The sequence below is a fragment of the Setaria viridis genome, chromosome 3 (assembly GCF_005286985.2).
Source record: "Setaria viridis chromosome 3, Setaria_viridis_v4.0, whole genome shotgun sequence".
Classification (NCBI taxonomy): Eukaryota; Viridiplantae; Streptophyta; class Magnoliopsida; order Poales; family Poaceae; genus Setaria; species Setaria viridis.
Window position 1 is genome coordinate 5528166 of NC_048265.2, and position 23069 is coordinate 5551234.

At 45.3% G+C, this 23069-nt stretch overlaps 6 protein-coding genes across 10 annotated transcripts; all 6 read right to left on the reverse strand.

Annotated features, from left to right (window-relative positions):
• Positions 1-1565: 1565 nt before the first annotated feature.
• LOC117848256 (uncharacterized) lies at positions 1566-2477 on the reverse strand. The gene has a single exon (XM_034729594.2). The coding sequence runs from the start codon at positions 2257-2259 to the stop codon at positions 1690-1692; it is 570 nt and encodes a 189-aa protein (XP_034585485.1). The 5' UTR covers positions 2260-2477; the 3' UTR covers positions 1566-1689.
• A 2053-nt stretch (positions 2478-4530) lies between these two features.
• LOC117847491 (uncharacterized) lies at positions 4531-6167 on the reverse strand. Of its 2 annotated transcripts, none has more exons than XM_034728703.2 (5): positions 6010-6167; positions 5852-5921; positions 5192-5301; positions 4977-5087; positions 4531-4845 (listed from the first exon to the last, which is right to left on the reverse strand). In XM_034728703.2, the coding sequence occupies exons 1-5, from the start codon at positions 6077-6079 to the stop codon at positions 4745-4747; spliced, it is 462 nt and encodes a 153-aa protein (XP_034584594.1). In that variant the 5' UTR covers positions 6080-6167; the 3' UTR covers positions 4531-4744. The 2 variants fall into 2 exon arrangements, with proteins under 2 accessions (XP_034584594.1, XP_034584595.1); XM_034728704.2 differs by having other exon boundaries at positions 4973-5087.
• Positions 6168-7038: 871 nt separating this feature from the next.
• LOC117850824 (probable glucan 1,3-beta-glucosidase A) lies at positions 7039-10621 on the reverse strand. 2 transcript variants are annotated; one of them, XM_034732701.2, is made up of 8 exons: positions 10052-10621; positions 9846-9965; positions 9575-9766; positions 9182-9343; positions 8375-8544; positions 8111-8266; positions 7642-8000; positions 7039-7481 (listed from the first exon to the last, which is right to left on the reverse strand). In XM_034732701.2, the coding sequence occupies exons 1-8, from the start codon at positions 10352-10354 to the stop codon at positions 7309-7311; spliced, it is 1635 nt and encodes a 544-aa protein (XP_034588592.1). In that variant the 5' UTR covers positions 10355-10621; the 3' UTR covers positions 7039-7308. The 2 variants fall into 2 exon arrangements, with proteins under 2 accessions (XP_034588592.1, XP_034588591.1); XM_034732700.2 differs by having other exon boundaries at positions 7039-7496; positions 10052-10617.
• Positions 10622-11890: 1269 nt separating this feature from the next.
• LOC117848257 (D-amino-acid transaminase, chloroplastic-like) lies at positions 11891-12966 on the reverse strand. The gene is made up of 3 exons (XM_072292293.1): positions 12818-12966; positions 12256-12776; positions 11891-12134 (listed from the first exon to the last, which is right to left on the reverse strand). Exons 1-3 carry the CDS (start codon positions 12964-12966, stop codon positions 12049-12051), a joined length of 756 nt encoding a protein of 251 aa, XP_072148394.1. The 3' UTR covers positions 11891-12048.
• Positions 12967-13639: 673 nt separating this feature from the next.
• On the reverse strand, positions 13640-14897 carry LOC117850970 (CASP-like protein 1C1). The gene is made up of 3 exons (XM_034732862.2): positions 14430-14897; positions 14207-14309; positions 13640-14114 (listed from the first exon to the last, which is right to left on the reverse strand). The coding sequence occupies exons 1-3, from the start codon at positions 14582-14584 to the stop codon at positions 13884-13886; spliced, it is 489 nt and encodes a 162-aa protein (XP_034588753.1). The 5' UTR covers positions 14585-14897; the 3' UTR covers positions 13640-13883.
• Positions 14898-15236: 339 nt separating this feature from the next.
• Positions 15237-21396, reverse strand: LOC117850969 (protein NLP3). 3 transcript variants are annotated; one of them, XM_034732859.2, is made up of 6 exons: positions 21091-21396; positions 18098-18654; positions 17937-17984; positions 17727-17849; positions 16916-17633; positions 15237-16492 (listed from the first exon to the last, which is right to left on the reverse strand). In XM_034732859.2, the coding sequence occupies exons 1-6, from the start codon at positions 21275-21277 to the stop codon at positions 15534-15536; spliced, it is 2592 nt and encodes an 863-aa protein (XP_034588750.1). In that variant the 5' UTR covers positions 21278-21396; the 3' UTR covers positions 15237-15533. The 3 variants fall into 3 exon arrangements, with proteins under 3 accessions (XP_034588750.1, XP_034588749.1, XP_034588752.1); XM_034732858.2 differs by having other exon boundaries at positions 16916-17849; positions 21091-21395; XM_034732861.2 differs by lacking the exon at positions 21091-21396 and having other exon boundaries at positions 16916-17849; positions 18098-18553; positions 18616-18654.
• Positions 21397-23069: the final 1673 nt, after the last annotated feature.

Here is a 23069-nt window from a genome sequence, read left to right on the forward strand (position 1 = left end):
ACAGACGAGCTACCGCTGCTGCATTGATAGCCTCACGGAGGTCTCTTGCCCGAGGAGCAGACAAGGTCTCCAATCAAACAGACTGAATACGCCATTAGAGAATTTTGAAGTCTTTTTCAGATCGGTACAACAGCCTTCAATCCTGTAGCTATGTTTACTACAATGCTACTAAACATCGTAATACGTTGTTCACTACCCACATGTTTATACTACGAGATGAATTAGGCCTGCCGGCAGGAAACTAGTAAATGACGGTATGTCTTGCGATAGGTTACTGAAGCTTTGTTTGCATCCGATAATGTTTTTGTTTATTGTATGGAAGATAGTATATACCATTTTCATATAGTGAATACGTCTGATATCTGTACACATATTCACGTAATGTTTGATTTAGACCCGACCTCTTTTTCTTTGAAGGTTGAGATGAAAAACAAATAATCGAGGAAGGAAAAAACACAAGCATGGCCATAAAACAACATTGGTTTCTAATTTAGAGTATGCGCAAGTGTAAAGATCATTAAAATTGAATGAGGAATTGCAGAATATATCGTTACGAAATCCCATATAATCTGGATTCCAAGGACAATCCTAAACTATGAAGAAGTCACACCTTGTACGGACAAGCCACTATCATAGGCCAAATAGAAATATCTTGCTCTAAGAGATTACTGTAGTAATATGTTACTATCATTTTGTCCGTACAAGCCACTATCATAGGCCAAATAGAAATATCTTGCTCTAAGAGATTACTGTAGTAATATGTTACTATCATTTTGGATTGTGTTCAAGGTTCACCAGCCAGCTGTCAACTATTTGCAGGAACAGTCAATATCCCACAAAAAAGAAATCAGTGTTTTCAGATCAATCCATGTGAGTCAGGTAACGCTCTGGCGTCTACATAGGATTATATTACTACTAAGTGTGAAGTAGTTGAGGGCAACTTTATATAACCAATAAAAGATGTTATCATCTTTAGTATACTTCAGTAGTATACCTGCTCCACAGATGAAACGTTATCAAATAAAAGAACGCATGGTAACAAGTATTATCTGTAAGATATATAAATGTCAACTGTAGTAGCTATGCGCCTAAATATTTCTTTTCTTTTTACTTGTAATTATGACCCAAAAAAATTGGGCCATAGAATTTCTTGGGTCAGGTTCAAGCAAAGCCATATTTATCATACCGTTTTTTGGTCTAAATTTGTTGTCAAATGAAGATTGTAGAATAGTAGCGTTATCTTATTTCTCATGCGATCGTTACTTCTTTTGATTTTAGATCTAGTAGCATCAAGAACAAAGCACACATTTTTCTGCAAAACAAGGAAAGACGACAACCTAGAGATGCATTCACGCATATGGCATCCGTCCTAAATTACTATTTGTTTTGATTTTTGTAGGTGCATAGCTTTTGATATGTATCTAGATTGATATTATGTCCAGATACATAACAAACATTATGTATCTAGAAAACCAAAACTAATAGTATTTTGGGACAGAAGGAGTAGTAGATAAAAGAAAAGTAGAAAACACAGGACCCAGCAAATTTACGGGACAACAGACATGTAATGCAATCTCAAGCTTCGTCTCAAAACACTGTGATCACAAACTATATAATTTAGAACCTAATAAAAAGTAATATGTGCAGAGCTAGCTAGCTAGCTATCTCACCCAGACCACGGTTAATCGATCAAACCGGCGGCTCCGGCTGGCCATCGGCGGGCTCGACGGCGGCACGGCAGATGGGGCAAGTCGAGTGCGAGCGCAGCCACATGTCGATGCACTCCACGTGGAACAGATGCTTGCACGCCGGCAGCCGCCGGACCACCTCGCCGACCTGCACCAGCCCCAGGCATATCACGCACTGCGCCCACCCCGTCGCGTCCCCGCCACCGCCGCCGGCACCCTCCCGCTTGTACGCAAACGCCGGGATCGCCGCCGACACGGCGACCGCCGCGACACCCCCGGGCCCGCCGCCGGCAGCTGCGCGCAGTGCCGCCTCACGCCTCAGCACGGCGCGCCGCCGCCGCTGAACCTTGAGGTAGCAGATGGAGAGCGCGACGGCGCAGGCCGTGACGGCGGAGGCCCAGACGATGCCGGCGACCAGGTAGAGGAGGATGAAGGATAAGAAGATGCTGAAGGTGAGGAGCACCGTGAGGTTGTGGTCGCCGTCGTCGTACGGATCCGCGGCGGCGTCCCCGGGAGGACTGCCTGAGCCTGGCTGGTGGTGGTGCTGGTACGAGAACCCGGAGAAGAACATTCTAGCTAGTCAGCTTCTTCAGATCACCTCCCAAGTGTTGCTGTTGTTGATGATGCAAATTAAACAGTGATTGTACTCGTGCAACAATGGAAGCAACATTTATAAGGTACGTAGTGTGCTGGAAGAAGCGAAGCCATAATCTATTCAGGAGATTGAGAGAGATTTGTCACTGAACAAGCAACAGGAACCATATATTAGACTATCCGGCCAATGAGACAGACTAAGAGTTGGGGCTGCTGGGTTTGACTTTGTTGTGTTCATGTTGCAACAGTTGCAGCAATGAAGTCAGACGTCCTTGGATTGATCATGTGCTAATTATTTAATTGTTGGAGACAAATGTGCGATTGCGCTAGCGCCAATTCAGTCATCGCATCATCATCATCATCATCCATGAAGTTGTTTCTTAATGTACATTGGAATGTTGTTATTGTTCTACTTGCGATGAAACTATATGTATATGCAGAATTATCAGTGGGGACAAGGCATAAAATTTGCTCACCGCTCGATTTGCCGCACTACTACTGCTTCGTCAGTGCCCCTTCATGAACTGATTTGCACCGTGTTGTTGTGTCAAACCTTATTATTGAAATGCAAGAAGGGTTGATACTTGATACTACTCATAATAGCCTGATATTTTTAGACGGTTCTTTTGTTGCAATAATAAAACATGATGGGCTTGGTCGTCTCCGAAGTTCGAGAATGATGGTCATAATTGAGAAACATATAACATAACAAATTCATACAGTTGATAATATGAAATTGGAGGTGTGACCATCAGACCAGGATGTAGGATCCAAGTGCATTTCGCTGAAACTGAACCATCCGCCGTTGACAGTTGACACCGTCAAGTTCATTTGGTAATATTGGTTTGTTCTTGCTGTTGTAATTTTCATGAAACAATGTACAAGCGCAGCTTAAAATTTGCGTTCTAGTATTATGCTACGCATGCGTGGCTTGTTAGGATGTTATAGAGGGAAAAAAAAGGGAACAGAAGGCAAATTCTACAGGCACATGACTGATATCTGCACGAGAAGGCATGGTCGCGTTGACCCAGACTGACAAATTGACATGTTGCCACTTTCTAGTTTATTTGGTTTATAACTTTGTGCACAAAAAGAGATGCCAAAAAGTGCAAAGGTAACAAACTTCCATTCATGTGTATCCTATGACAGAAAATTCCCCGTAGGTCAATGATTTGCCGCACTAGTGCTCGTGTGCCCCTTCACCAACTGATTCGCTCATGTTGCTTTGTTAGATCTTACTGAAATATAATCAAGTTGGATAGTTTCCCTAGCAGACTAGTAAACGTTTTAGATGGATTTGCTGGTGCAAGAAGCATGCTCGACATGACACCACGACTTCGAAAATGGCTGTCACAATTGGGAAAACTAGTATTCCTCAGCGATAAGATGCTGCCAGTTTCATGGCCCCGGACAGACCCATCAACCCTGTTTGGCTCTTTCAGCGTACTGCAAGTTGAACCAAGTGGTTCCTAAGCAATAACACCTAGAATATATATTCCCATGGAAGACTAAGATTGTCCAAAGTTCTAATCGTAACCTCGAACGTCTGAAACAGCAATAAGACGCACGGCGTGCAAGACCATGGGGACTCTCTCTCATTGACGTGTGGGCCATGTCACAGTGGGGCCCACATGTCAGTGGGACGAGTCCCTCTACAGTTACCTTGATTTTTTTTTCTTGGCTAATGTGCTCATTGTTTTTCTTAGTTGAAGGTTGCCAAATTTTAACAGAAAGCATAGACGAAGTTTTGAGTTGACAATTAAATTGCACAAAGGTCAGCAGGAAGAAGGACCAACCCCCTTTGACTACTCAATTTGCCGCATTACTCCTGTACCCCTTCAGCAAAAATTAATTTGGGCCTGTTGCTTTGTTCAACCATTTTCATTTGAAATCAAGTTGGATACTTCCCCTAATAGCCTAACCTTTATAGATGGATTTGTTGTCAACAAACATGGCTCGAATGATGCTGCACTGCCGCATGACTCCAGATAATGAGTCATAATGTAAAGTGAACGCCCGATGGTACTCAGTGAAAGATAGCCTACAAGCTACAGCTTATTGGCTCAGTCAAGGAGAACCTGGAACATAAATGCATGATCTTCATAGAGCTACTGCAACAAGAAAAACAAGTCCAAGGCTAACTTCATGTTTTATGTCTGTGTGTGGCACATGGGTCATCTTCATAGAGCCCCCATGTTTTATGAACCTCCAAGATTTGAAATCTTCTATGATTTTACACGAGCTCAGATAGAAATAGGCTGCACCACACATGCCCCTATTAACATGGGCTTCTTCAACTTCGCACTAGAAACATCAGTATCACAGCCAGTTTTGACTATTACATTAGCGTACCTACTGACCCAAGGAAATGGTAACATTAGGAATTGCATAAGGTCATTTAATGCATTTTAGCACTATGATCCATAATAATACCAAATCGCAGGCCAACATCACTCATCAAACTATACTAAGAGGAAATTAGTGAGTTCTCCGGTTAAACTGCATTGCAAACTGATCAGCAGCCACCATTGCTTGTGAAGCTGAAGCAAGAGAACCATCATACCTATACATTAAGATACCAGTGTGAATTACATAGTTTTTTTTGGCAGAACGCTGATTAATATCAAATATATGTTAGACAATATGTCAGCCGGTTTCAACGAATCGAAAGTTGGAAAGAAGGTACATACATACAGATTAATAAGTAAGCTCCAACCTGCATAACTATAACTCCTTCGCCTCCTGACTTTGTGCTGTTAACGCAACGGGCGCAATACCAGTTATCATGGATTGAGGTGACCAAATCTACAAAACATAACTATCAATCACAAATTACTGGCCACAACGAAGACATCATAAGTTTAAAAAGTTCACTAAAAGCAGCGAAAATTCGCCGTGTGGATACTCACATTGGTTTGGCCTAATAGAGAAGAATTCAGTCTGCAGATTACCCCTCTTAACAAAGTCAAGGAATGGTTGCATATCAATAGCTGTAAGTTGTGTTCCCTCTTGCTCTGCTCTGCACAGAGAAAAAAAGAGTGCCTGAAGTTTTCAGCAACAACATCAACTTATCTTTCATGGGTCATAACAAAAAGGATATTTCCTTTCAGCGAGGACATGGCATAGAGGTATCCTTCAAATATCTGATTCATTCGTTGCAAAACTCAACGTCCAACAAAAATATGCCTTCAGTTACAGGGGATTTTATCCAAATTCTATGTCAAATCTTCCATGTGAAGATATGGCCATTACGTATCTACAACCATAAAAATGTGCAATTGCTAGCGATAACTAACTATTTCTTATACCCCATAACTTCTCCTAGTGAGATTTAAAAAGCATTCAGTTCAACCTAGTGATACCTAACTATCCAAGAACTGAAATACACATCCCAATCCACTAATTTAACCACCAGTATCATAGATTATACATGTCCAACAAATCCTTACTGGAAACAACATACTGACAGAGGTAAAAATGACGACAGTAAGGTATTGGACTGGACCATTGGTAGGTATACCACGAAAACTGTAAAGTAAAAATAACCTGGGGAATGGTAAAGGACTCACATGACCGGAAGGAGCCTAGACGGCCCGGACGGGTCGTAGTTGAGCAGCAGCGCGGCCTGGACCTGCTTCCCTGCGAGAGCACGGCGGTCGGTTACAAATCAAATCGGGCGATACAGGGAGCTTGAAGAAGCGCAAAGCGGAGAGGCACGAGGGAAGACCGGAGGGGCCGACGTGCTTCGTGGCCCACTTCTCCCACGCCCGGCGCGCCGACAACCAGTCCGCCGCCATTGGGGGCCGGTGCCGCCTGCCGCTGCGGGGTGGAGGCAGCGGAGGCAGCGTCGGCGAGGGAGTGTCCGTCCGAGCGGTAGGTATTGTTTGGACTTGGGGCGTGTGCAGACCTGGCCAAAATGGGCTGCACGGCATGGCCCACTTAGGCACGATAGCCCGATAGTGCCGTGCCGTGCCGGCCCGCGCGAGGCACGATCCTCTCAGTGGGCCGAAAGAGCGCATTAAGCCTGCGAGGAAGTGAGAACGGATGTTTTGCAGTCGATGGAAATAGAATGAACATGTAGTAGATAGAGAAAAGTAAAAATCACATAACAGAAATAATTTTCAAATATAATTAAGATGTCAAATAATAAAAAGGAATGAAAAAGGCTACGTAATAGCATGTGTACTCTTGATTTTATTTTTCACAAAAAGATACGGGGAATATATTGGTTCGGATTTGGAAGCTATCACAAAAGGAGGCGGAAAGAACGATATTCAGATTGCTTGTCAAGCTGTTGAAGTGGTGGCAATGGAAGTTTAGGCAAAAGAACGGCTGGTGATTTTATTTTAGATTGTGTGAAAATTACTATTCATTTTAGATTTTCGAGATACATAATTTTTGCTATGTATCTAGACATAATATATATCCAGAGTGTGCTAAATGCTCGCCACGGGAGTGAGATGCACCAGGAAATCCAGCTGCGACAAGAATAGGTGACTACTGACTAGGTATGGATGTCAAGCTGAGGTGAAGAGGGAAGCCATGCTTTGTAGCTTTCTCACCGAAACAGAGCAGGTCATTGTAGCCATTCAATTTCAGAACGGTGGATTGTCCCTCTGATTCTCTAGCAACCATATGATCTCTTGCTTCAAATATATCATCAGGCTGTTTGTTCCTTTTGTTTCCATCATGGCTTAAGACCCTTTTATGTTTTTGCTCCTTGGAAACATCCATTTCAGTAGTTGACGCATCAAAATAAGAGGTAACATAAGATGCGCCGTAACATGCTGATATGACATGTGTTGGACGGTTAAATGTCGCCGCGAGGGCTTGGGTACACAATTATCGACAGATCCTTATCATATAGGATGAATTTTACAAAGCCATGTGCACTGAACTTTGCCATACAATATCTCCGACGCCCCTGATGCCTATTCTGATGTCATCAGAGACTCCAATAATCTAACGCCAACTAATTCGCCTTCACACTTACTTATAGGTCATCACGCAGGCTAGATCATCAGTCCTAGCCTTTCAAATTTATGTATCCATTCTTAATCATCCACTCCAGATCCCAGTGGTTATTGGCATTCTTGACAGTCCAATACGACCATCCGAACGTGGCCTGACCGTACGCGTTCATCTGCGCCGTCGCGTACTTCTGGTAATCTTCCTTCGTCGCGTTTGGCACCTTCCACTCTGCAACCCACTCTCCTTTATTACGAAACAAAACAAGTGAATTTCATAGGAAAGCAGCTCGATCCCCTACCAGTTTGTTTCAAAGAAGAAGAAGAAGACGAAGAAGGAAAACAAGAGCAGATAGAGTAGAAGAATCTGAAGGTGCTGTCTCTTGTCTTACCTACAAAGGTGAGCGGCCCATTCTGGGTGGTGACGGCGGCGAGCTCGCCGGAGAAGTTGGTCCTGACGAAGTCGATGTTCTGCTGCACGGTGAAGTTGTCGAACATCTTGTTGAACATGGTGTAGTAGTGCACGTCGATGACCGCCCCCTGGAACCCGCCGGCGAACGGGAGGAGCTCCGTCGAGTTCGCCGACGAGATCCCCAGCCGGTTCGACATGACCACGTACGCCGTCGGCGAGTGCTTCCTGACGGCGTTGTAGCCGTCGCGGTAGTACCTGGTCAGGCTGTCCAGCGTCGCCCGGGGCGCCAGCGGCTCGTTCATCAGCTCCACTGCGAACAGGCTGGGGCTCGTCGCGTACCTGCAGATCAAATTACAGCGGAAAATAAAGAATTTCAGTTTCGTTGCGATGGGGCTTTGTTGTTCAGTGAAATTGATCAGAAAGGAAGAACTGAATTTGTGTTGTGAGACCTGGATGCGAGGAAGTCGATCACTTGCACAGTTTGAGCGATGTTGGCGTCCGTTGTTCCCCACTCCTGCGTGCCGTCTCTGGAGGAGCTGTGCTCCCAGGGGTTCTGTGATCCTGGAGCCGCGTGAAGGTCGATGATGACGCCCAGCTTGTACTTCCTGTGCAAGCAGAGAGGAAGAACTCATGAACTGAACATTCTTTTTTCAGTTGGATAAACAGCATATCACAAGCTGAACTCTCCATGGTGGTTTCTGAAGGCTGCTTACTCTGCCCATTTGAAGGCGTTGTCCAGGGCTTGCAGGGAACCTCCAACATACGGAGCCGGAGGGTTCGGGTCACTAGCGATCCACCACCCTACCGGAATCCTCACTGCTGTCAGCCCGCTTGATGCGATGAACTTGAAATCGTCCTCAACTATGTAGGTGCTCCAATGGTCCTGCCAAACACATCTAGATTCAAAATCTGAACCACAAGTACCATTAGGATCATCCGCAGCTTTCCAAGCCATGAGATCCAATAGTGAAATTTTAAGGAACTAGTCAGTAGTCACAGCTATATAACTTACCTATATTTGTCTCTCTTTTTTTAAAAAAAGTTCTTAAACATGTCAGAGATGGAAAATTTACGAGATAGCCAACTGTCCTGTTTCTTCCTCTGCTGCTTTACGGTCTACAACGCCTAACGATGCACCCAAAGGCAGAGAGCTACTCCAAACACAGGGTCACATGTGATCGCTGGCCTCAGTGCCTCACACAGGGTCACATGTTGGACGTCGCTTGCTTACAAACCCCAAAGCCAAACTGACTATTCAGTGCGACACACTTGCCGAAATCTTTCTGTTCCATCTCCCGATTGAGACAACAGACTCACAGACACGAGATGGAACGAAACAAGAGATCGATGCACGCTCGCTCGTCCCAAAGACACGGAACTTTTCAATCGGTAGTGCAAGGTTGTTCATTATAAGCATAACGGCGAGTGGGCCCCACCTGCCAGCCAGAGCTCGTCCTGACAGGTGGGGCATGAAAAAAAAGGGAAGCAAGATGTACATACACTGTACCTATGCAGCTTACCCTGAGCACGGGTGCGGCCTTGTCGGTGCCGTAGCCGTTGCAGAGCTGGTACTCCCCTTGCAGCTGCTGCCCGACCTTGGTCATGAGGAACACCGACGCGTCCCAGTCGGACCACCGCGTCGGCTCGCCGTAGTCCGCTATCACCTCGCCGGTTGCTATCCCCTGCGATGACAAACCAAAATACAGTAGTGCCCTTCATCACTTCTCTTCTTCTTTACTACGTGTTCACTAGATTTGCCACTAGTGTGCTACGTATTGGGTAATCGGCATGCGACCACTACCACTACCTGCGTAAATGGAAGGCACTACGGCAGTGCGTTCACCCTTACAGCATCTCTTTCTTTTTCTGTGTGTGTGACATACTCCATATGTGACATGAGTTTGGTTTGTTACCTGGACGAAGTATCCGTTCGCGGCCTTAATCCGGACCCTGTTCTTGTCGAAGGGGCAGCGCACGATCTGGAAGGTCTCCGGCAGCGCCGGCGCGGTGGCGGTGGCGACGATGATGCCGTCGCTGGCGCCGATGCCCACGAACTGGCCGCCGGACGTACGGAAGTTGAACGTCGTCTCGTTGATCCTCCACAGCTGCAGCATTCATTTTCATTCGTGCGTCAAGTTAATCGGTGATGGCACAACCAGCAACAAAATTCAATCGACGACTGACCTTGAACGTCTCCCAGTCGGAGGCCTGCGTCCGGTTGGCCAGCACGGCGCCGCCGCCGCCCTGGTCGGCGGTGATGTACGTCTTGCGCAGCGCCGACTTGAACTGCACCTGCGTCCCGTCCTGCACGCAGTGGTTGGTTGGAACAAGTGACGAAGCAGAGCACAGTAGCGCATCGATCAGTTGAACCCGCGCGCGCACTCACGTACCAGGAGGTCCTTGTTGGGGATGCCGTCGAAGAGGGGCGGCAGGATCCAGCCCTCGGTGACGAGCCACCCGCCGAGGCACACCGCCCGCACGGGGAGCGCAGGGTACGGCGGGACCGGGGCCGGGACGACCTGCGACGGCGACGGCGACGGCGGTGCCTTTGGCTTCACCGAGGGCGGCGGCGGCGGCGTCCTCTTGGCATTGGCATATGGGAGGATGGAGCAGAGGCACGAGGCGCACAGGAGGACGACGACGAAGCAGAGCCGCCTCACGAGCGGCAGCCTAGTGCCGCCGCGGCAACCCATTGGCCTTTATTTTGTCCTAGGCTCCTCCTAGCCGCTAGGCTGCCGGGCGGGCAGGGCATGCAACAACGCGACGCACGGGGAGGAATGGCTCGACTCCGTGGTGCTCTGCAGCTTCCCGGCGTCGCGCGCTTATAAGAATGAGCCGAGCAGTGAGCTGCAGCGATGATGCCTGAAGATTAGTGCGTCGGTGGAGGGTGTCGTTGTCGGACGGCGACCGGCGCTTCGTTCAGTCGACACGCGACCATGCTTGCGCTGCCGGTGGACTGATCGGTCTGATCCACTACAGCCAGGTGACTGCAATGGATGGATCCGAGTCGGTTCTGAATTTCCTACTTGTATCAAAATTTCATCTGCAATGCGATGGTGAAGCAGCCCCTCTAATTTCCCGACCTGCCAATAATGCAAGAACATTTCTCCGATTTCTCTGAAGATTGAAAGAATTTTGCCGCGGCAAACGACACCCGGATCATGACCAAGGCTCCTGCGACCTTTACAGACTAGCGGGCCTATATACTGTGTATCCGAGCGAGCAGATGTACATGCGACGACTATCGAGTCAGGACGGACGGCATGCTGGCGACCATGGCAACGAGCGCTTGGCCGTAGCGTCCGGCAGAGGCCACGCGCTTGGATGCTTCCAGCCACCTTTTACCTGGCGCGGCGCGCCCGTGATTGGGTGAAAGGAAGGAAGAGGCGCCGGGCGGGCGGGGGCTCGCGTGCCATGGCGCCCGCGGTTGCGGAAATGGAATGGTGGTGGTGGTCCAGGACAGCTCCAGCCGCGCGCCCGTGTCCGCGTCGGCCAAGGAGTGCGGCAATCATCTCTCACGAGAGCGGCCGCTGTACCTGTACAGGCCCCCGAGACCGAAGCTTTGTCCGGAGTGGGATGGCAAAGTGTGCCTGCGATTACAGGTGGGCCCAGCATGAGCAACAAACCCTGGTATAATTTGCAGCAGGTTCTAAGTAACATGGGTGAAAGAATAATTGAATACAAAAAAATGTAAGATTCGCACAGTCGAAGACGTTCCTTGGTTACTGAGATGTACAGACCGTAGCGTGCAAGGGATGACACACCAGCAGGAGCAGCTTGAGTAATGCTAATGCATGCCAGCCTCGGAAAATGCATGTTCCCCGCCAAATTACCATCCGTGGCTACAGTGCGCAGGTGTGCTAGCTGCAGCCACCAAACGCACGCAGATAAAACAAAAAAGGCATCTACGAATCCTCTGAAATTTGGATATCTTCAGGAAGCAAGCGAATCGGTGACCAATTGCTCGGCCGCATTAACCAGCTCGTACTCTATCAGTGTGTTGCTTCAGCGCCAAGGTAGCAGTGCCAGCGTCCTCGAGGCGCCCCTACTTGTCCTACGCAGCGCAACTCTCATCGATCCCCTTGGACATATCAATCTCCAGTGTAGTTTGTGTGATCAGGAACAAGAAACAGCGAGCCACTTGTGTCTAAACTGCTGTTTTGCAGAACAAGTTTGGCTAAATGTCAGAAATTGGGCAGGCAGTACTGTAAATCAGAGGCAGGGAGCGATAAAACAACACTACTCTGCTCAAGTGCTTAACCTTATTACTCAGTTACAAAATGAAAAAAAAACATACAAAGTGCATTTTGTCCTTCAAGAAATCAGGGACCAAATCCCTGATGCTCATTCTTCTTTGATCCAGAGCAATCATTGTCTCTCCTTAACTTTAGGGAACGGGAATCCTATCTGGACCAGACTTCATGTCCTCCCGGAGCATTTGAGACAGGGCAAGGCTTACTCTCCCAACTCGACCTGCACCATGAAACCATCGATCAGTGGATTGGATCTCTAACGCACCATTAATCTACCAACGTCAAACTGTAAGAAATTTCATTCCAGCAGATAGTACTGTAATTCTAAGCTGCAAAGTTACCATCCCCAACCGGCTGCCCATCCCACTCGACGACCGGCAGCACCGGCAGGCCGCTCCCGACGAGCATCATCTCGGCGCACCGCCTGGCCTCGCCGGCGGGAATCCTCGCGCTCCCCGGCGCTCCTGATAAGCCCTGCCTCGACCAGCCTCGGCGCCAGCGCGAGCACCCGCCGAGCACCTTGTCGAACGCCGGCACCAGCAGGTCCCCGGCCGCCGTGACGAACGCGACGTTCATCGTGGGCCCCTCCGCGACGCACCCGTCCTCGTCCACCCACACCGACGCGTGCGCGCCCCGCTCCTCCGCCTCCACCGCCGCCAGCGCGTTCGGGAGGTAGTCGACGCTCTTGACGCCCGCGAAGAACGAGTGCTTCATGGGCACGGTGGTCGTGATCGCCTTCACGCCGCCGGAGTCGTTGTTGCGCTGCTGCTGAGAGCGGCGGCTGGCGGCGGGGATGACGACGGCGTAGAACGCGGGGCCCGTGCAGCCCTTCGGGGACAGCAGGAAGTCGCGGGGGCCGGTACTTGATCGACCCGTCCTTGATCGGGGACAGCACCGTCGCACGGACGCGTCGGATGAACGCGCGCGCCGGGCGTCGTCGGGCCTGCGCCACGGCAGCGGAGCGCGGCGGCCACGCGCTCCGGGCTCCGGAGCAGAAGCCTCTCCTTCTCTACGGTCACGCCACGCGTCTCCTGCAGTCCTGCTCCGGCCATGGCGGGTGGATCCACTGCCACCGGCGGCCGCTAAATCGCTGATCGAGCTCCGCCACCAAGACCGGCGGCGCCGAACGAGTGAACAAGACCTATGCCGATTGCCGAACGAGTGAGCAAGGCCAGCGTCAAGCAAGTTACGGACAGGGCCATCTTCCCGACCCCAAGACGAGATGAGGACAAGCGAGCTCTTAGTGAAACAAAATACACCTTATACTATTTTAAGCGGAGTGAGTATTTGGTTAGATGGTGTTATCAAAACTCGAAAATTACTCCAGGCATGGTCATTGTAGTCTTGTAGAATGCAGACTTTTGACTGGACTCTGATGAACTACATTCCGCTTCAGCTGGTGACGTATGAGTAAGCAATCATTACTAGTTGATCATGAAAAAAAATATTTCCGAGCAAAAGTTTAACCCAAAGTATATTAAGAGATATTTTTAGGTGAAAGTAGATATGAATTAGCTCACCAAACTGCCTCAGTGTGTTGTAGACTTGTAGTACCAAACAATCCCTGACTCCACTGAACACGTACTTTGAGTTAGCAGATACTGATTACCAAATCCTTGACTCAACACTAACACGGCATGTCGGCAACCATCAAACAACCACAGACAAAATGCTAACTTTTTCAAAATCCCAACGGTGAAAGCATCACAGCGACAGCGGATCAGATAAGTCCCCTGAAACATCTTAGAACATTTTCTCTTCAAATTTCCAATGAAACACATGACAAAAGAGAAGAACTTTGGCACAGCTAGCTGAATGCCTGAATACTCTGAAACGGGGAACGAGCGATCACATACGAAATGAAGATGACGAAATTAAACATATCTCAAAACAATGCCTAAACAAAATTACTAGGGCTTATAAACGGACAACGTATATCTTGGGCACCACCAAGGATGGGGTGGCTCTTCTAATGGCAGGAGCACATGGGCTCCGCCACGGCGTGGAGGGAGTACATGATGATGAGGAAGTAGACGACGAGCGAGACGAAGCCGGAGATGAGCGCCCCCGCCACGTGGCCGCAGTAGGCCTGCACCTGCGCGCAGATGGGCAGCCACCCGGCGTGCGCGTTGCCGTTCTTCCCCACGTCCGATATCGCCCCGGTGGCCGCCACCGCGCCGGTGAGAAGCATCCCCACGATCTGCACCATGCGTTCCATGCATTCAGTTCATGGACAACCACCGGAGCCACATCAAGACTACACTACATGGTTTGTAAATTGTAACTGCTTACCACGTCGGTCAGGAGCACTAGTCTGGAGACGGTGCTCCCTGGCCGCACGAGGAGGACGAGCAGGCTGTAGGCGGAAGCCACAGCGAATGCCACCACGAAGAAGCTGAATGTGATCAAACACGCTATCATGAACATTAACTCAATCACTTCAACAGCACTAGAAACTAACTGCCAAGAGATGTTCAGTCATCAAGTCCAGAGCAAGAAGAGCTCGATTACTTACACAAATGATGGAGTGTAGGAGTACTTGGCTTCCATCTCTATGCCGAAGAAGGTGGCGGTCTCATGGCTGATCACCATGATTATCGCCGCCGCCGCCGCGGCTCCCGCTGCGGCTAGCCGGAGCACGATGGAGATGAGCCGGTGCAGCTTCACCATCTCGCAGCCCTTCTCCGAGTATGCTACCTGGTGTTTACCAGAGTAGTGACTGACAGTTACTGCTAATAAGGGGAACCCCCACGAAGTTTTGTGTGGCGACGTTAAATAGCTGCACCGGTTGCTTCCAGTAGTTCTGGTGGTTCAGCTGCGTGGAAGGCAGGAAAAGAGCAGGAAACCTACGATCTGGGGAGCAGGTTTTGCCGGTAAGCGACTTTGCCTTAACTTGTGCCTTGTGCTGCCCATGCTGCAGATACTACCTCGCTCCCATGTCAACGTCTTGGTACCATGACAGTTGGGCAACGTGAGAAAATGTTTAGGACCTGCAGTTTTGTTGGCATTGGTGGTGATACAAACGAATTCTCCTGTGATTTCTTCTGCAGTTGTGTCTAGGCTGTTGGAACGAAAGGGACTAACGAGCTACTGGTTTTCTTTTGGGCAAACAAACGTAACCCCGAAAAGGTTTCTCCCTCGTCACTGAAGGAGGCGTCTATGCATCTCTTGTAGCACTCCAAAGCGAAACTTCTATAGTATTTGCCATTCCTTCCAGTTCCAAGGTGAACAGAACGACTTAAAAGCTGAACAATGAGCTAGTTACAATCTAAAACAAACTTAATGAGTACAAAAATAAGTCTTTCAAGATGCAACACAACTATTTCAATGTTATTTAAACATTCCAGCAATAATATTTTCATGATTTTGTTTGGTACCAACCGTATACCATATAAGCACCCAGGAAAGGTCTAAACATCAATTAGATATATGCTACATCAACCTTATCTTTGTACATACTACCTCAAATGATTTATATCCTTGATTTCCCTACACAAAATGAGAAATACCTGCAAAAGGAGGGAAAATAGTGATTTATCCAAGAACTGAAGCAGCTAGCCTAAATATAACTGAATTAGGCCACTGCATTATATTATGCTAATTCATAAACCTTCAAAAATCATCCAGTGCTCCCACAAGAACTACCAAGGATCGGAGCAATGTCAGTGACCAACAGCCTCAAAACGTTGCTACCAGATAGCCGGGAGATCTCCATGCACTCTTCTAAGTCAGCATCACATGTCAGCTTCACCCATTCATGATCATCATCAAGATACTTGATATCAAAGACACCAACATCTGCCTGTATCCGTTTGGCCACCTCATCTTTCAAATCAATAATACTTGCAGAACATGGGAACCGAAACCTTAAAAGGTCTTCCTTGTAGCGTGCCTTTGCTGTTACTATCCCTGAATTATCTGCAGACATAAGACTGCCAAGAGGGACTACAGAAGGTTCGTTAACTGCATCTGTGATGTGGTTCTTGCAATTTTCAGAGCTTCGTGAACCGTTAACAAACAGTCCTGGAAGCAGCAGGTCCTGTGTTTGAAATAACTCTTGTGTGAAGCTATCTGGTTTGCACATGTTTTGTTGTGGTTCCATGATTGTTGAAACAAACGTCTTGTTTGCAGGGCTACCAAGGCAGGATTCTTCTGACGTCCCTGAATGCGTGCTAGGTTCTCCAGAAGAACTTCTCAAGTTTGAAGCTTTCTCCCGTTCAATCTGTCTGCTGAGATTAGCCAGAAAGCTTTGCTGAGGAATGGCCATGCCTAGGCGATCATCATTCTCTAATAACTTACTTTGCAAGGACGAACCTCTGTTTTCTTGAACAGAAGGGATGGAAAGGTCAATAACCTCGGTTTGCTGTCCGTTCTTTATATTGATAGGATTGGATGGACTGAAAGGAACTGGAAGAGGACCCGTGATAGATGTGAGAGTAAATCCACTCTCCGATCCTTCAACAGATTCAATCACCTTCTTTAATTTTGAAATAGAACGGTTAACCTTGCTGATTTGCCGAGATGGCCAGCGAGAAATACCATGTTGCCTGCAGATGCGCTTCATAGTTGTAGGACATACTGTCAAAAAGAAAATAAACAAATAACAATGTTTAAGAGTTTACATTGTTGTTTGTTATCATGGCATGCAGAGGAACTAACATCGGATAGATGAAAGAATAAGTGATGGAAGATAAGGTTTACACAAAATAGACACAGACTAGTTTATAATCATGAGCAAAAGAGAATATACAATATATACCAGCTCTCTATTTCGTTGTCATAATTAAAAGCACGTCTGCATCTACTGTACTTGCATGCAAACTACGCTAAAACCTCCCCAAAGACTTACACGTGAACAAAAATATGGAGATTTCACAATTTCAATGAATGAGCTGCAGAGTGTATAAACAATATGTAAAATTATAATTTTCCATGCAGGCATGTAGTGAATGTGGCAGTCAATATCTCTCGAAAGATTACAAAACTTCAAACTATACATACCTCCAAGGCTTTTTGCTGCATTCTTCAAGCTTCCAGTAAAATAATGTTGAATAACTTCCAAACTGAATGTTTTTTCTGCTTTTCCTCGTCTCCTTACTTGATGTTTGCTATTGTTGTCAGGCAACAAAGAATCTGAGGTACAGCCACCTTTTGGTCCAACAAATAATTTGCCATTGCATTTGGTGTCATTTTCAGGTGATAGCCACATTTCATATTCTGTTGAAACTATTCTTTTCTGGCTGTCAGGCCCAAGGATTCCATTCGTTTTGCTCTCATGCGATGCATGAATGCCACCTTCAAAGTTCAGATGTTGTACATCGTTATTGATTAGAGTGATAGCACTGACTTGAAGTTCTTCACTAGAGCCTTCATCAGTGGCTAAATGTAAACTATGAAGATGCTGTGTCAGCAGAGCTAAGATGGACTCCAAAAGAACCTTTTGCTCATCATCTTTTCTGCAATCAGGTGGCAGGAAAAACTCTAGTACATAATCATCATTTCCAGTATAAGCACTTTGCAGGCATACTGAAAAACACCCAGCTAATCCAAACATACGAGCATAATGCACAAGGGGATATTCCATTTTAGAGAATCTAGTCACGTCTTTGCAAAAGCAAGGCCTACGTAGGATGAATGCCTTTCCGGAAACTCCTTGTCCTTTCTGCAGGTGGTGCTCTACACATGCATCTCGGAATCCCCACATATGAGCATCAATAACCTGAAACGCAACATCACTAGTTGATATGCATAATTCTTGGGCACAACTTCCATGAATATTGAAGCAACTCTTCTTCACACCACCACAAGGTACCAGTGAATTTTGGTATTTGCAAGGCACCCAAGTCTGAGCTAAGGGCAGTTTGAGCTCTTCACCAATTACTGTCAGGACTTCCAACATCTCTACAAGAGCAGCATGATGACCTTCATTACATATCTGAGTAGAAGAAAAGATAGAAGTTTAGCATTCAAAATACAACAAGAAAAATGATTAGTTAAATTGGAGTTGTTGAACTATTATTACCTGAACATATGGATGTTCCACAACTTCAGTGCTTTTAAGACTCACGGCCTGCAGATAATGGGAAATTTATTACTCAGATGCAGCATATTTCAGCAATATCGATTTTATCTGAATGCTTACAAGCTGAAAGTTTGTAGTCGTAGAAGGAAAAGTGAGCTAACCTCAAGAGCTTTGCAGACTTTACCAACCTCATTTGCATAGTTTACTTTCTTTGATGTCATTATAAGTTCAACAACAGCAATGCATGACTTCGTGGAAGGATCAAACACAGGTAAGGCAACAGTACCATGAACATTGTAACTTATTGCATGGTTAAGCCGTGCATATTCGGTAATGCTGTAGTACTGCACATTGGGTGTCCATTCAGGTACTCCCTGCTTGTATACGCGCCCAGGTAGTCCCAAGTCTTTGACACTGTTCCCATCCACAGAGAACATATACATAATGGACACAGCCCTATACTGAAGAAGTCCGATACTCCGTTGATCAAGCACAAAGGGCTGCCCTGAAGTACTTAGCATGTAGCGATCCCCTTTCCTGATAGGCACCCAAACCTGAACCAACAAATGCTGATTGGTAGAGTCCTTGAAGTACCTCAGAGCTAATGTGAGCTTTTCCTTCAAGAAATAAGAGCTATGAGAATAATCATCAACCATGGAAAGATGGACCTGGCATTTACCATTGATAGGTTCGCCTTTCTTGGTTATTTCAGATTTCCCTACATGTAAGAAGACAATTAAATATTGTCAATATTAAATAATAAAAATTGTGCAAGAGCAATAGCTGCTCCCAGTTACATAAACTAGTCCATCAACCCGTGCTCCTGCATGGGCTAATGTTTTTAGAAGCTATTGTATTTGAAAATTATTTAGAAATTAAACTCCAAGCTAATAATCAAAATTGATTATCTACTACTCTCTTATTTTTTCAATACTTCAACATAATACTTATATAAATATGTACCTATCTTTGTCCAGTTGTGATTGATTTTTAATTAATAATTACTTTATGCACTTTTTCATCCATATTCATACTTTTTCCATTTTGTATCGCACCTCCAATCCTCCATACATTATGTTTAGCATACAAATTAATATTTTTCATCGATTCCTCACATACATGTATAAATAGTATAAATGGTGACACTCATTATGTGTATATACTTTAACTTAGTATTTTTATATTAATAATGACATAAATAGGTAATTTACAATCATATATTAGTTTACTTTTTGATATTTCTATATGATGCACATGAAGATAATTAGATTAAGATTTAGGTGTTTACTTTAGGTTATTTTTAATAACAACATACGTGGGTAACATAAATTAAATTTTAGCATAATATTTTAAGTTATACTTTATAATGATATGTATTAGTAAATTGGATGACTATTATGAGGTTACTTTAGATTATTTTTTATAATAGCTGAGCTCAGATATAGGTTTAGAGCTCATTTTTGAATATTTTCACAATAATAGTTGTAGGTAACTTTTTAGAAAATATAATAGATCTATGGCTATGATTATTAGAGTTTACCGGATTGGTTTTTGATGTTTTTGATTTTTATGAGAATTTATCTCTTTTTCCTAGCTTGTCTCATGGGAACTAATGCGGAGTCTCCAATAGAAAAAAATGAGACTACATTGCTACAAAACTATTACCATAAGCTACCTCTCGTTTGTTAAATATTCGAATACAATACTTACATAGATATATACTTATTATCTTCATCCAATTGTGATAGATTTTAGTTAGTAATTACTCTACAATATTTTCATCCACATTTATAATCTTTAACTTTTCACTTTGAATTGCAGGTATGCGCTTGAATTTGTTTAATGAACCCTAAGTTTGAGATATAATTTTAACATGAAAATCTATATTCTCATCACTTCCTTTATATCTTTATAAATGGTGATACACATCATGCGTATAGACCTTAATTATTATATCGTATACCAATAGTGCAAGATATAGACGATTTAGAATTATATATTGTTGTATATTTTTAATTAAGGTTATTTGATTCAAACGTAGGGTTATCATGTTATTTTTAATAATGGCACGTGTGGGTAACATAGATGCAAATTTAACAGGTTACTTTAAGTTTTTTAAGTAATAGTGGTGCGCAATTCAGTTGCAAATTAAGGGGTTATTTTAAATATTGTTTATAATGGCATAAGTGGGTAATTTTGATGAAGATGAGGGGTTACTTTAGTTTATTTTATATAATGGCAGAGGTGGGTAATTTATATATAGATTCAGGGGTTACTTTAGGCTATTTTTATAATGGTACAAGTGGGTAATTTTTTAGAAAATATAATAGATCCCATGACTATGATGATTTGAATCTATCGTTTGATGGTCGATGTTTTGCTTTTTTTTAAGAATTTCTAGAATTTCTCTCTTTTTTTAGAGTGTCCACCTAGAAAGCCTAGGTGGCTTCACCTTGAGGTTTCAAAAGGAGCCTCCAATTAGTAATAGTAAGATGCAAATGACTTCAAATACCATTTTACCAATTATTACTAAGTCAAGCAAACACAACCATGCAATGGAAATATCATCACAATTTTTCTTTAGCAGCACAAGTTCATCAAATTGCTTTCATGTTCAATATACTGAAAATCTAGCACTGGACCCTACCATGAAAGACAATCAAGTTCATGCGCCCAGGCGATGCCGGGTTGATGACTGCCCCAGATAGGCCGATTCTAGTGCAGACAAGGACAAGCCGTCAGAACCCACCATGCAAATCTACCAACAGCTAATGGCCAAGAAGGCATTCTAAAACAAGTGCTGGACCCAGGCGCCTCGTAGTGGAATCCAGTTAGCAACCAACCATTTTGACCACAAGCGCATAGAAAACTCCGAACGCCAACCAGAGCACACCGCACCACGCCAAAAGTCAATGACAAAAGCTGCCTTCTTGGCACCAACCAGCGAGCGCGAATTGGTAATCAAAGCCGAAACAATACAAGATGCCGTCGCTGTCGCGAGATTCTTGCGCTAATCGCCGGCGTATCGTACGAGCAATCGAATCGCGGTGGCGATCACACAGGGCGCCATCGGCCGGATCGCCCCGTACCGTCCGCACGGCGCAGTGAAGAAGAAAGGGACGGCGGCGAAATCAATGGCGGAGAGAAACCTCACCGGCGCGCGCGCCCGGGGCGTCGTCCTGCAGGGCGGCCGTGTCCAGCGGCACGGAGGGGTGGTGCGGGTCGCCGCAGGGCCACGGCGGCGGCAGCGGCGGGGACGCGGCCGAGAAGTGGAGCGACGTGGCCATGGCGTCGAGCAGCCAGGCGTCGCCGCCGTCGGGGGAGTCGAAGTCGAACTCCATCGGCCGGGTCAGGCGCCGCGGCGGCTGTGGCAATGGAGAGGTTAGCGAGAGTGAGGCTGGAAGAAGTTTTGGCGCCGCAGGAGACGAGGAGAGGCGAGCAAGTGCGTACGGGGAGGCGTAGTTGGCGAGCTCAGAGCCTGTCCTCTTGTAATTAGTAGCTAGTGCTTCGGCCACTCGAGCTCACAAACCTTTTTTCACCCATGTGATTTTGACATCGGTAACCTGAAACGGTTGTATACTAGATATTAGATAATATTTGTACTTAACGAATTACAACATCTCTGAATTATATATTATATGCTCTCAAATTATTGTGAGCTGTGACATGTTTCTGGAATTTCCACCTAAATACCCTCCATGCCACTCTATTTTTTGCGAATCGCACAATACAAACGTAGGGCAAGTTTCACCAAAAGGAATCTTACCAGCTAAGCTACGCTCAATTCGCCCTCCATGTCACTCTATACATCTTGCTAGTCCTTGAATATATTTTCTTCGTGGATAAAAATAATGGTTCTATATCAAGATGATGGTAACAATTACTTCCTCCGTTCTAAATTAATGATCGTTTTAGCTTTTTTAGATTCATAGATTTTATCATGCACTTAGATATACCCTATGTCTAGATGCATAATAATATCTATGAATATAGAAAGTCCAAAGCGACCTATAATTTGGGGCGGAGGTAGTAATTTTTACCATATTTAGCATCTAATGGCATATGTAAGTTTTTACTTAGTTGATACTCAGTTTTTTCTAAATATCTCTCGCATATTGATCAGCATTACAACTGTTATAAAATCTCAATGCTGCATATCCATTTTCACGCATCAATCAAGCATGACTATTATTTTTTTTCCAAATGATCTTATCTATGACAAGTTCAGAAATTAAAGATTTATGTTGCAAAACAATTTTCAGATCCTCTGCTGTTTAAAGGTTCTCGTTCTGTGCCACCATGGCATAAGGTGCAGAATCAAATGCAAACAACTAAGTGCTGAACTTTTTGACTATATTAGTGCATGTCATATAGTACAGTGCCCCAAAGGAAGGTTTGCCAGTTGGCTCACCACCTTGGACCGGGTTGAGCCAGTGCATTTCAAGCAGGGGTGTACCTTCCATTTGTGACATGGCATCCCCAAGGTATAAAATATAAATAGGTCCATCCTCGACCCCAAATGGAATCCACAGAGTCGAGGGCCGTGTGATTGTTCGGAGGTTAGCTTAGGCTAGATTTTAGTCACTGTGGTTACCCTATCATGAAGATTCATGCTAAGTTCTAGAGCTAGCTAGGAGTCGATATCTCGTCAGTGGTGATTTTGTGAAGAATATTGGTCATATCAATGTAACTTTGTATAATGATTCAATATCGATCTATATGCCCTGTTCTATATTTTATATTATCATAATCATGCTTATTCCAACATATTATCGATGTAGATTATTAGTGTGCCTTTTCTAATCATGGTGACTAGAACTACATAACGGGTTTATCACGATAGCTAGACTTGTGCTTTGATGTCTTCCTTAGAGAGCTCTTTGTGGTTATGGTCTTGGAAGCTCTCACGCAAAACTATAGGATCATGATTGGATATGGGGCCTAGCATGACAGTCAATACTCGAGGGACAGATCATAGGTGAAGATTCAAATATGATTTGAATGAGAATCATGTTTTGCTTGTTTTCTTGCTACAGAACTGCAACATATATATGCATATTTATACTTTACTCTATATGAGTTCTCTCTCGCGGATAGATCTAATACATTCATACTGATTGTTAGTACTAGACT